The sequence below is a fragment of the Bombus huntii genome, unplaced genomic scaffold, assembly GCF_024542735.1.
Source record: "Bombus huntii isolate Logan2020A unplaced genomic scaffold, iyBomHunt1.1 ctg00000250.1, whole genome shotgun sequence".
Taxonomy (NCBI): domain Eukaryota; kingdom Metazoa; phylum Arthropoda; class Insecta; order Hymenoptera; family Apidae; genus Bombus; species Bombus huntii.
This window is the reverse complement of record NW_026099464.1, coordinates 26,377-40,000: the sequence shown is the minus strand read 5'-3', so window position 1 is coordinate 40,000 and position 13,624 is coordinate 26,377. Positions and strand designations below refer to the sequence as shown.

The 13,624-nt window shown below is 37.1% G+C and overlaps 1 protein-coding gene across 1 annotated transcript; it reads right to left on the bottom strand.

The window, feature by feature from the left end:
* Positions 1–2,334: 2,334 nt before the first annotated feature.
* On the bottom strand, positions 2,335–4,930 carry LOC126877805 (omega-amidase NIT2-like). The gene is made up of 6 exons (XM_050640316.1): positions 4,846–4,930; positions 4,612–4,791; positions 3,864–4,048; positions 3,310–3,478; positions 2,846–3,079; positions 2,335–2,694 (listed from the first exon to the last, which is right to left on the bottom strand). The coding sequence occupies exons 1-6, from the start codon at positions 4,928–4,930 to the stop codon at positions 2,603–2,605; spliced, it is 945 nt and encodes a 314-aa protein (XP_050496273.1). The 3' UTR covers positions 2,335–2,602.
* Positions 4,931–13,624: the final 8,694 nt, after the last annotated feature.

Sequence of the window (13,624 nt, the reverse complement as noted above, 5' to 3'; positions counted from 1 at the left end):
TATAAAATCGTCTTAAAAAAACGCTGTGATAAAAAATTTTTTGACACCTTGTACAAAGGTGTATATCAACGTAAGTGTACCTGTATGTCTATATTCGAGATTATTTATCTATTCAAGATAGCAAAGTAAAAATACTATATAGAGGATTTAATTAATGTGTGGATCAACGTATGTATCACTATATGTAACAATAATATTGACTGTATATGTACGTGTGTAATAAAAGATTTCCGGTTTACAATGTTTACGATACTGATATAAAAATACCATATAGAGGATTTAATTAACGTGTATATCTACGTATATATCATTATATGTAACAGTAACATTATGTGCATATGCGTATAATATTGGTTAAATGTTAAATGTTAAATGTTAATATTGGTTAAATGCGTTAAAGTGAAATGTTATTTACCTATTCAAGATAGCAAAGTAAACATACCATATAGAGGATTTACTACTGTTAACACTCGGTATTCTCGTATTCAAAGTATTTAACCAAATAATTTGGGAATCCAGCGGACGAGCTTGTATTTAATATGATTATATTTAATATAACAACTTTACTCAATATACGCGTAGCATTTTAAATGTCATGAGGGTTGCAGCGGACTCAATTTTAATGTACCTCGATATCTTAGCTTCTTATAATATCCTAATAAAATGTTATTTATCGATTACAATTGTCCTGTCGTATTTTATAGTGTTTGCTTTATAAATGTGAACTTTATTCAAAAAGAGTTCATCGATGATTATCCATTACAGGTTGTTAATAAACCTGAATTATGCACAAAGGAATTGCCGTTAATAACTTAAGATTCTCTGCCCGTCGTACAGGGTACATATAGTAATTATTCTCGACGATCGTAACGTTTAAGTCCAATTCGAGCTTATAGTCCCATGCGAGTTAAACAACGACAATAGTTTGAATTTCTATTTGTTCGTTTGTCGTCTGTTTATACCCGGAGCACCTGCTGTAAACCAATACAAAATTTATTAGATCTATAAATAACACATATAAAACTTATTAATTTATAATTAATATAAAATAGGAGAGCACGAAACTTCCTATTTTATGGATATGTTAAATCTTTGTAAAAAATACCATATCATTAGTATCATTTTAATCGTTCTAAAGGATTTAGCCGCATAAAGCTGTGACCCTTGGAAGAATCGATGTTCACGCGTGACAAATTGAAATTGTGCGAAGGTTCCGGTACGAACATCACAAGCCGAACATCGATACCAGGGGCACAGGCACATGTTCTGGGTTCATTATATATTTATAAAGGGCTGACGATTCAGTGGATGGTCCGGGTAAATTTAAATTGTAAATGAACGCATTGCTGGTTTCAAGTAAAAGCCTGGATAAGAGCGGATATGGTATGAGAGTCTGTCGTGGAAAGGGGAACAGGCCGCTTTTATTTGTAAAGTTTGAATCTCCTCGATATTGAAGATGTTGAAGCTGCAAGTATGTATTTCATTTTAATCCATTCGAGACCGAGATTTAATTGTAAAACGATACCTAGGTGTCGGTACGATCTGAATGTTTAGTTAGAATGATTCTGTGTTTTACTCTCTCCAGGGTATCCTTTTCATACTTTGATTTTAAATCGATGACAATCTTAAATAGTATGCCTCATATTTTTAAAATATAAAATTATATACTATGTTATTCTATAATGTATTAGGTACAGTTATATATATATATATATATATATATATATATATATATATATATATATATATATATATATATATATTATATTATATTATATTATTTATTACATATATATATTATATTATTATATATATATATATATATGTATATATATATATAATAATAATATATTGAAAAAAATATGAAATTAACATGATATATACATTACTACATAAGTTATATATAAAATATGTATATTATACCCTTGCCTACTGACTGATATGAATTTCTTTCGGTCTCGAATGCGTTAAAAGAGAGCGCAAAGAAGACGAAATTACTTATTGTAATTAGTAAAACGACCTGAGAGGCAGACAGGTACAAGAAAGAAGGAATATTATATTAGCGGCATTATCATGTTTTTGCTCTCTTTAAGTCTTTCATCGAGACAGACAATCTACAGGTATTAATCGACCAATTTCTCCAAGCTGATAACTTCGAATTGATGTTTATATATAAGAAGTGTTATGTGTTAATCTGTCTAAATGTTTAAAAGGTGTTATAAATTAAATGTTGTTAAACGATACGTAATTGCCTTTTGATCGTAAATTTTACTATCAAGGGGTCTTTTATGTATGCGTAATCATTGTGAATTATAACAATTTATGTGATCGATATTAAAGGTGTTTAAAAGCATATTATTATTATATATTATTATTCTATTCTCCTATATTATTATCCTATATTATTATAGCATTCCTATATTATTATAATATCCAATTACATGTTGATACACAAGATATACAGATTATTATTTATAACGTTTTGGTTTTCTTAATTGAGTCATTCATTTAGTACAAATGATAAGAAATTAGTAATAATTCGCAAAAAAAGGATATTGTAGTAGAAATATTATAAAAAAACATTTTCTGTTTTAGTGTAGAGTTACTCCTTCTTACAGACAGTGTCGTACAAATCTGTACGTCTCTGAGAAAATGTAGGTATCTGAGCCCTTACTTCCTCAACAACTTTTAGATCTGATAGAAAAAAGAAACATACGAAGTAATAAGTAATGCTTACTAATAAATTCAACAAATACAGAGGAAGATGGCTAAATCGATAAATTAACGAGACTAAAAATTAATTACATCATGGATCTCTCGCTTTTAATTTTAAGCTGTAAATTACCGATATCGGTGACTGCCATATTCTCTTGAGTTTCCAAATCGTAAAGAATCTTTCCCCAGGGATTGGTCAACTGTGTATGTCCCCATGCGACGTAACTTGCTGAAGGAACACGAGCCGGTGATATGCAAGCAACGTATAATTGATTATCATTCGCTCTGGAACGCTGAAGTAATGACCAGTGCAGTGGTCCAGTGGTCATATTGAATGCCGCTGGATATATCAGCATTTGGCAACCTAACCCAGAGAAGCAGGAAATATGAAGCCACCGAATACCAATTAACTTCGTAGTTGCACGGTTCACATTCCATCATTTCTGAATATGCGAGGACAGTCCTCTTATTGTGCTTTTAATTCTTTTATTTGTTTCATTTTCAGCAAATATACTGGTTTTTTAAATTAAGCTTCTTTTTATACAGATATTTAATTTTTTGCTAGTTAAGTATTGATCGATTAAGTTACTGTACCTTTGTTCCGATAAATGCGTGCCATTTCCTCGAATCTAATATCATAGCATATGCCAATACCTATTTTGCAGCCCTTCACATCGAACGTCGTTAGGGAGTTACCAGGACTGAGTGAATCACTCTCTCGAAAAGTAATCTTATTAGGAATGTCGATGTCGAATAGATGTACCTAATAACATAAAAATGTAGTCGCTAATTCTATTGCTGCAACTTTTGTAATTTAATATCAAAGTTACCAACTCCTAAACTTTAATTATTTTTTATTTAATAACTGACAGCGTTTTTATCACTTTCTTTTATTAAAAAATCTTATCATTTAATAATGTTTAAAAAGGAGAAAAAATAAGTATTTTCGTATGTGAAAAATTTATATTACACATTACAACAAAAATGGGCGTTTTCCGTATCATAACGTATTTTATAAACCGTAAATTATAGAATTGGTTATAGTATACGTATGTACATATGTATATTCCTAAATTATTCCTAGATAGAGTCACTTTCTTCACCCCAATATTTTCAAATTCAAAGCCATAAAGGAATATATTACTTACCTTTCGGTGTTTTGCTATCAAAGTTCCATCGGGACCCCAAATAGTACAGGTATTGTACAATTTATCGCCCTCTATTTCAGGCATCGTACCACCAACTACATAGATGTTGTTTTCTTTAGCTGCATTCGATAAAGCAACGCTCGTTTCACCATCAGGAATACTCTCGGCGTATTTTCGAAAGTACTCTGCATTGCAATATTTCAATTAATGAAAAATAACTGTCTTTTGTTCCAACCATAAATTAAATTGAAATTTTTGTCAGTTTTTTATTTTTTAAATTATTAAAATAACTAAGTTTTATATCTCGACTTAATTAAATATGCAATTACTTAGCTAACAGTATATATAATAAATTGTTTCTACAGGTTCAAAATGAAAAATGAATATTTAGAAATATTTAATTACGACAATGCTATTTGTGTTAGCATCAGTGGCTTGTTACTCTACGACTTTGCTAGTACTTTTTGAAACATAAAGTTAGTTTTCAATTAACACTTATACTAGAGGCGGAATTATAAATGCAAAATAATTGATAATACCAATTTATAAGTACCTAATTATTAGTATCTTAAAAAATATATTTATACAAAAATCACGATAATCATGAAAATGGGGAAATCCTATATTCTCGACTCAATTCACAATCTTTATGGAAGTATAAACGGTAAGGTAATTTGTCTACTTTTACTTTTTTCTATATAGTTGTTACACACATGGTAAATTATTGAAAAAAAAAACAAATTATTACGTATTCCATATGGTGAATTAAAGCATTCAGGAAGAGCTATAATATCAGCATTGCGCTCTTTTGCGCTAGAAATGTAGGAAACTGCCCGCTCTACATTTTTGCGTTTTACTTCATTTACTTCAAGTTGTACCAACGCCAAGCGAAATGCTAAAATGTTGGAAAAGTTAAATACATTCGGTTATATATTTCCCATACTTTTTATCTATAAATACTTTTTACATAGTGAATACTTACTCGACATCGTTCGCACTACTTGTTTAGCGATGTTTGTAAGTATCATAATGTTGAGGTTATGTATGGTACTACTCAATATCAACATTACGTAAGCAATACGCAGGGATTTTTAATAATTCTTGGTAAAGTTTAGGACATTAATTTTGATGTAATTGTAAACATTATTTGTTCACAATTTGTCCATTTACTTTGCAACAAAAAGAACGCATCTGCAAGCGTGTTAATCGGATAACGACGAACTTCATTTCGCAAACACCGACACGTGAAACATTTTGAAGTTACGTCGACGCGAGAGTAATTGGTTCCCTTAAATTCCTCAATTTCCATTTCTTTCGCCATGTATATTCGAGTATTGCATTTGAATTGCAGAGCAGTCGAAAGTAGAGGAGCACCTCGCCGATATATCGACAGGAACATGAATTTTTTTTCATAGGGCGAATATTTTTTCCATTGAATTATTAAACCGAGTCAAATTTTCAAACTCAACCACTTAATTTAATCGTTTTACATAAAACATTTCAATCTTTTTTCTTCTAAATACTTTACCTATATTTCATCTGGCTGAATATTCCATATTTTTAAAGCTTGTTGATAATTACAAATACGTAATTATCATTCTGAAGCTAGAAATTTGAAGTAAAATTGCTCTGCGCGAAAGGAAATAATTCAACGTTTTATATATAGCTGTTAAAATGATATAAGTTTCAGTAAAATAGCTTCACTAAAATTTGTGGTTTTTTTCCTTTTCTATTTTTTTTTTTTTTTTTTTTTTTTTTTTGTTTTATGTGTTCAAGGGCGAACGTTCCCTCTCATTTCCTGTATTTTTATGAGGAATTTAGCCTTTTTACACCACGAGAGCCTCAACGTTTTCATTTTCACGCTTACGCTACGCTCGTTAAACACGTTCTAATGAGACCATGTGCTGACATTGCGAGTTTTATTATTTTCGCACAATAATTTATCATTTTAGATTTCAAATATTACATTCATACATTTTTCGTTGTAAATTTCTTTCTCTATTTAAACAATTTACCATTGTTGCTACAATAAATCAATTAATTAAATTAATTGATCAGTTTAAACTTAAAATATCATTTCATAAGTTTTCGTCACTTGAATCTAAAAACAACAGAAAACGGATCATATTCAACGATCACAAAACGATAATAGGACATTGTGTTTCTTCTGAAGGGCATGAAATTGTCAGGAGATTATGCCATAAATGAAATTGGAAGCTGGCTGGTCAAAGGGATTAAACTCGGTTAAACTCAATTGTGCTATATTGCACAAAGACTTGAGAACTGCTACCAAATATCTACTAGCTTAAAGGTGTGCTGATTACACCTTACAAATTGTAATTATATTTCAAATACAATCTCCTAAGTAATAAGTAAATTAAATTAATACTTTACCTAGAATCTGTGATACATTAATATAACAAAAATACATTTCTTAAATTATTCATTAATTTGCAATGTAATTAGAATATTATCTTTATTTTCTGGTGTCTTTATTATTCTTAAAAGATACGCTGCTTGTTTGCAAATTTAACACTACGTATGCTATTAATAAATCATTTTATATTTAATTTTGCAACCTTCAATCATTGTTAAAATTGATTGATAATACCGTTGGTTAATAGAAATTTGAAAATGCTCTCGTTTCCACTCGATTAAAAGGTAATTGCACAAACTGTCACAGTGTTGACTACAAATCACGTGTGTCGTTCTATTAAATTTATACACAATAGTATTTATTCTCGTTTTAATTTAAAATGAAATGTGTTATTGTATTTTTTTTTTTATTTATTTGTTGAGATTACAATCAATTCTCGCGTTGAGAATTTTCAGTAATTTTTCTGGCGTGGCGCAGTGACATGGCTGTTTATTTACAATAAGTTAATACTTATTATAGATAGGTATAATTTATAAGTAATATAAGTAAGTGCATATGCTTAATTTGGATAATTAAATGAATCTAACGTTTAGGTCTAGCGGGTAGTGCCTCTTCAGCCTGCGAATCTGGTCCGTCGTATCGAGTAGTCCAGTGATTAGGGGGTTTCGGTGTTTGTTGATTCTTTTGCTATATCTGTCGCTATATTTTGCTATTTCCTCTTTGACGGTGGGTATCTTGAGGTCGCGGTGTATTGTTTCATTGGTTACATACCAAGGTGCGTCAATTAGGGATCTTAGCGTTTTCGATTGAAAGCGTTGGAGTATTTCAATGTTGGAGTTACTTGCTGTTCCCCATAGTTGGATTCCGTAGGTCCAGACAGGTTTTATTACGGTCTTGTAGAGGGTAATTTTATTCTGTATATTTAGTTTGGAGCGTCGGCCCGTGAGCCAATAGAGTTTTTTTAGTTTGTCCTTTAGTTGCTTCCTTTTATCTGAGATGTGTGTCTTCCACGTTAGTCTCCTGTCCAGGGTCATGCCCAGGTATCGGACTGTGTCCCTGCTAGGAACTGTTGCATTGTTGATGGTGACCTGGGGGCAGGTTTGTTTTCGGAGCGTGAAGGTTACATGTGAGGATTTCTTTTCGTTGACTTTGAAGCCCCATTTGTGAAACCACTTTTCCATGGAGTCGAGACTTCGCTGGAGAGTGGATGAGGCTATTACCGGGTCTGCGTGGGTAGCCAATAGCGCTGTGTCGTCTGCAAATGTCGCTATTGTTATATCGTTTGATATAGGTAGGTCGGCAGTGTAGATGGAGTACAGTAGGGGTCCGAGGACACTACCTTGGGGTATGCCGGCTTCTATTGGGAATGTTGCGGAAGTGGCGTCTAGGCATTTAACCATGAATTGTCTATTGGTTAGGTAAGATTTTAGGATGGAGTAGTAGGGGTGGGGTAGGATCTTTTTAAGTTTGTATAGTAGCCCTTCATGCCATACTTTATCGAATGCCTGTTGGATGTCTGGGAAAACCGCTGAGCAATATTTTTTCTTTTCGAGTGTTTGGCTGATCGTATGAGTTAAGCGGTGGATTTGCTCTACTGTAGAATGATGTTTTCGGAAGCCGAATTGGTGATCTGGGAGTGTTTTCAAGTTCTCTAGGATTGGAAGGAGTCGGTTCGTGAGCATCTTCTCGAATAGTTTGGACAGGGTAGGTAAAAGACTGATTGGGCGATAGGAGCAGGTTTCGTATATCGGTTTACCGGGTTTAGGGATGAGGGTAATCAATGAGATTTTCCAAGCCTTAGGATAGTGTTCCAGGCGAAGGATAGCATTAAAAATCGATGTGATGAGTGCTATCCCTTTTGTGGGAAGTTCCTTGATTGCTCTATTGCCTATTAGGTCGTGTCCTGCTGCTTTCTTGGGGTTTAGGCGACTGATTGTTTCTATAGTCTCTGCAGAGGAGAAGGGTTCGATAGGAGGGGACATTTGGAAGGGGGTGTGCAGGTATTCAGTAACGTCCGCGGCGGCTTTGGGGGAATGGGGTTTGAATACTTTTGACAAGTGTTTTGCAAACAGGTCGGCTTTTTCTATAGGGCTTCGCGCCCATCCACCTTGCGGACGGCGGATAGGTGGGATTATTTGTGGGGGGCGTGTGAGTTTCCTGGAGGCCTTCCATAGTGAGTAGTTGGCGTCGGCTGTGGGGGATAAGCTGGCGAGGTATTTATGGAAACAGTCGTTTTTATAGTTTCTTAAGGTTCTGGATAGCTTTCTAGTTGCGTTGTTAAGTTTGCGTTTGTCCTCCGGTGTTCTATGGGTCTGCCATACTCTTCTTAGTCTACGTTTTTCTGCTATTTTTTTTTTAGTATGTATTGGGGATATTCTTGTTTGCTGTTAGATGGCTTTGTCGGTGTGGAGAGGCGGATTGCGTTTATTATGCTCGTGTTTAAGTATTCCGTGGCTGCTTCGATATCTTCCTTTGTTTTTAGTGGGGTGAAGGCTCTGAGGTCGAGTGTGTAAAGACTTCTCTGAAGAGCTGCCAGTTGGTGTGTTGGTTGTGAATGGAGCCATTAGGTGTATTCTCGATGATTGTTGAACTGACTGTTGCTATCACGGGAGAATGATCAGAGGAGAGATCAGCCGAGGAGTTGATCTGGACGTGTCTTGATGGGATATTTTTAGTTATGAAGAAGTCGAGAAGGTCGGGTATTTTGTTGGTGTCAGTGGGCCAGTATGTGGGTTCGTATGTGGTGAGGTAGTTGAGGTTGTTGTTTATTATGCTGTTTAAGAGGTTTTTGCCTCTTGCTGTAACCAGTCTGCTGCCCCATTGGATGTGCTTGGCGTTATAGTCTCCTCCAACTATGAATCTATTGCCCAGGGTGTCCAGGAAGTTATCAAAGTCTTCTTTGGCGATGGAGTGTCTGGGAGGGCAGTATACTGCTGAGGTGGTGATTGAGCCATGACAGTCTTCTATTGCTACGTTTGTTGCTTGGAGGTAGTCTTTCTGGAATGATGGAAGTTCGTAGTGCTTAATACTTGCTTTGATTATTATTCCGGTGCCACCGTGGGCCTTTCCGCTGGGGTGTTGGGTATGGTAGAATTTGTAACCATTTATTTTCAGGTAGCTCTTGTCGGTGAAGTGGGTTTCCGATACGAGCATTACGTCGATTTGCTGGTGTTTTAAGAAGAGTTCTAGTTCAAGTTTGTGTTGCGCTAGACCGTTGGCGTTCCAGAGTGCTATGCGCCTTGGTTTTATTTTGAGTCGGGGCGTGCTAATTTTTCCACGATGAGTGTTAGTAGCGATAGCAAGTGATTTATTTGCTCCGATTGTTTCTCTATTAGCTTTTCAAGCCTTGAGGAGTTGTCTGTGTTAGGTGGGTTGGGGACACTGTTTTGGGGAAGGTTCCTTTGGCTGTTCGGGTTATTTTGGATGCCTTGTACTGCTTGGGCATAGGAGGTTGAGGTGGAGATGAATTTGGAGATGGTAGGACTGGGTGTTTGGTTGGTTGAGGGGGTTGGGGTAGTCGTGAATTTCGGCGGGCTGGGTGTTTGGTTGGATACCTCTTTTGCTCTGAGCTTAGGGTACCTGTTCGTGTATAGTGTTTTATATGCTGGGCAGCCTTTGTAGTTGGCAGGGTGGTCCCCTTGGCAGTGGATGCATTTCGCTGGGGTTTCCGGTGATTTGGCGCACTGGTCAGTGGAGTGAGTGCCTGCGCATTTAACGCAGCGGAAAGTATGGTTGCAGTATTTCTGCGTATGACCGTACCTTTGGCACCTTTTGCACTGCACTATTTCTTTTTTCACGAGCGGTGGTTCGATCTTTACTATCGCGTTCATTAGGCGACTGATGTTGTAGATTTCCTTATTGTTCGGCTTTTGTTTAATGTCTAGGAAGAATAAGGATAACGGGTCTTTCGAGACTCTATGCCTTATATTACTTACGTTGATGACTTCGTGGCCGAGTTTTGAGAGTTCGTATTTTAGTTCGTCTATGTCTGCTGAGTGGTGTATGTTTCGTAGGACCACCCGGAAAGGCCTTTCCTGTTTGAGCTGGTAGGTGTGGAAGTTGGCGTTCAGGGTCCTGAGTGTCTTGGTGAGTTTTCTGTAAGCTTCTGGGTTCGTCGGTAGTATTTTTACTTTGTTGTTGCTTATCTTAAGGTTATATTCCTCCTTGCTGATATCTCTCTCTAGGGACTTGATCATTGTCTGTATGTCAATGACGTCGTCCACAAATATTGGTGGGGGAGGGGGGATTCTCTGTGAGTGTTGGTTTGGTGGCGGTTCTACGATTTCCATGGCGTCGTTTGAGGATTCCAATACGGCGAACCTGTTGTGTGTGTTTATTTGCGTTGCTGTTTCTATTTTCCTTTTCTTTGTAGTGTTAGCGTCGTTAGTGCGGAGAGTTCTGCTACACTTCTGCCACGGGGGGGGGGGGGGGGGGTAGCACGGGGTAGCTGCGAGTCTGCTCCGGAGAGCCTGGTCGCGGTTGCTGGGCCATCATCGAGCTAGTTAATTCGGAATGAACAACTAGTCGTGAGGCTGTGAGGCTAGTATTCGGGTTGGGGTTAGGTGCGTGGGATTTTCTTCTCCCTAAAGGGTAAGGGACACTTAGCTGTGTTCTCTTTCGACTCAGATTTCTCAGATTTCTTGAACGATAAATGTTTATTCACTCTAATGTCAATGAGTACACTTGATACAGGATTCGCGATTGTATTCGGTTCGCGAATGCGCGGTTATAAGATAGAGCTTGGATAGCTACGATTCGAGATACGCTGCGAGTGCGGACAATGATTGCACGAGATGTCGAGAGCTTAGATAATTATTCGGCTCGAACCGTGTAAGTATAACGATCGTGATATACTGCGGTAACTCGCGGTAATAGACTGACATTTTTGTCGCGATGCTGCTGCGGAGGAAGACTCGTTGGGATGTGTCTAAGGATGCGAAGGCATCCTTCGGGATTCGTTGAGAAAAGCTTTGAGAGGGTGTTGCTAGCGGGCAGCGTCGTACGTGAGAGATAGCAGATTTCTCGTGTGTCCCCGTGGTAGGTGGTCGACTTCGAGACTGATAAACAAAGACTGTTTGTCTCTTTGGAGGACCTTAGCTAAAATAAATCCTAAGATTTATAGCGGTCCCTTGGCTAGCTGGAAATATTCGGTACGAATGTATCGACATCTGGCAATCATCTTGTCCGCAGGTATAGGGTCTTTGTGTCGTGCGTCACGCGACGTAAACTGTTGGGAAGTTTACTGTCAAGTGCCGCCACATGTTCAAGGAAAATGTATCTGCAGCCGGTTATAGCGGTATTTACGTTACGGATGATCTATGGGAAGATTCACACGAACAAACCTTTATGGACTAACCAAATTTATTTTGTTATTAAAAACGATCTACAGAACCGATCGACGACTGGTGTTCAATTTAAAAATTGCTTCTCTATAAAAGCAAGAAATCTAATTTACATCGTGTTCTTCATCTGTCGCCTCCATATACATCCTGGTGGCAATAAAATTCTGAATTTACGAGAAATCCGTATTTCGACTTAAGCTTATCGATGTTACCGACTGGACAAAGCCTTCGAGAGTTTAAATTAACCGATCGACCCTTCGATGAAAGGGCGAGCAAGTGCCAGGAAACTATCGCGGGAACGCTCGTAAAAGCGCGCAATGGTTCGGCGTGGTAACCTAGGAAGAGGAACAGGTGCGACTGAATCGTAACGGTTGTCGTGGCCCCTTTCAAACGATCCGTGGCCACTCTTCAGTTTCGGCGTCATTAACCCTTCCCTTCTTTCTTCCTGGTTCACTTAGAAACGAAGAAAATTCCGGAGGTAGTTTGCTCTTAGCAGCTGTCATTTTTTTTTTTCTTTGTTTAGTCGACACGAAGCATTTTGGAGAATTTCTGTGATTGCTTCGCGAAGGTACAGAGGATAAGAAAAAGCGCTCTTTGTTCGTTGACGACTTTCTGTCAATTAGAAATAAGAGTAAACGGCATAACAGTTTTCTTCTTTGCCACTGTATACGTAATTTTTGTTAGACTTTAACAACTCGTATTTTTCGTGAGCAAATACTGTCGAGTGGTTATACACTGTATATGTGAAGCTTCGTTTTCTTCGCGCGAAATATCCATGTTGTTCTTTCTATACTTGTGTTCATATATCATGACGTTCAGCCTACACGTGCCCGAGAATGTAATGTAACAGATAATTGGGTTCGAGCTGTAAATCTTTCATTTGCAGCATGACGCGAATCTAACAACACTTCTTTCCTTGTTCAGATCATGAATATTTTTGTCGCGTGCAGGTAGAATCATATGTCTAGAGTATCCACGGGTTTCGTGTTTACTTATTTCTTTAACTAACTTCGGTTTTAACCAACTTCCTATTAACCAGCAAATTAATCAAATACTTTCAGAATCAATGACAAGAATATACCGAAAAGTGTCGAAAGAATTTTAAAGAATTTTACAATCATTTTCCTAAAAGTTATCTTGAGACGTATTGTATCGTTAGTCTCATAGAGTTAATCACTTTTCTCTAGAATAATGCTCGAACACAGCTGTAGCTTTCTATAAATTTCCTCGATATTCGATTGAATTTCCCGAGATCGTTTCCAATGACGAGATCGCAGCAGTTGTTACGAAAAATATCGGAAGAGCGAAGAACGCGTATGTGTGTCTGATCCATCATTCACGATAGTCTCTACGGTCCATGCGTATGATCCACCATCTGCGTAACCGTTTTACAATCCTCACCGTGGAAATGCCGATCCGCGATGCTATTCTCGCGCGCACTCGACCGCTTAAGAGCATCGTCCAGAGACGTTTCCATCATACACAAATAACTTTGTTTTTCTTCTTGCAGTCGGAAGCGTGGAGAATTCGATGTTTCTGGCTGATCTGTTGTTTTATCATTTGCGCGGCATTTTTTCGCGGTTAGAAGAAAGATGAGATTAATATCTTTGTGGTATTTTGATACTTATCGATCTGCCGATAATGTCGGTGCTGGTAGGGGAAAGCGTAGTTGAGAAGAAGCGCGCTTTTTCGATAAATTATGAATTATGGCTAACGGTAATTCACGCAATTTACATAATCTAGATGGAACAGACGCTTTTCAAGATCGCTTGTCGACTCATTTATGTTTATAATTTTCAGGAGAAGAAAATCTAAACCTTGAATATATTCAATTCGAATATGTACTGTAGCCTAAATTCGGGTCTTTTTTCGGCTTTCAACGATATCGATTTTGTCTCGATTGACCTCCTGCCGGTTTACGTGCTTTTATTCTTCCTCCTTCTTCTTCTTCCGGTGTCCAATGATTCCTTTGAAAATCGACGCGGTTCGTACCGAAGCGTACGCTTCCGATGCGGAAAGTACGCGATCGAAGCGCGTGGCTT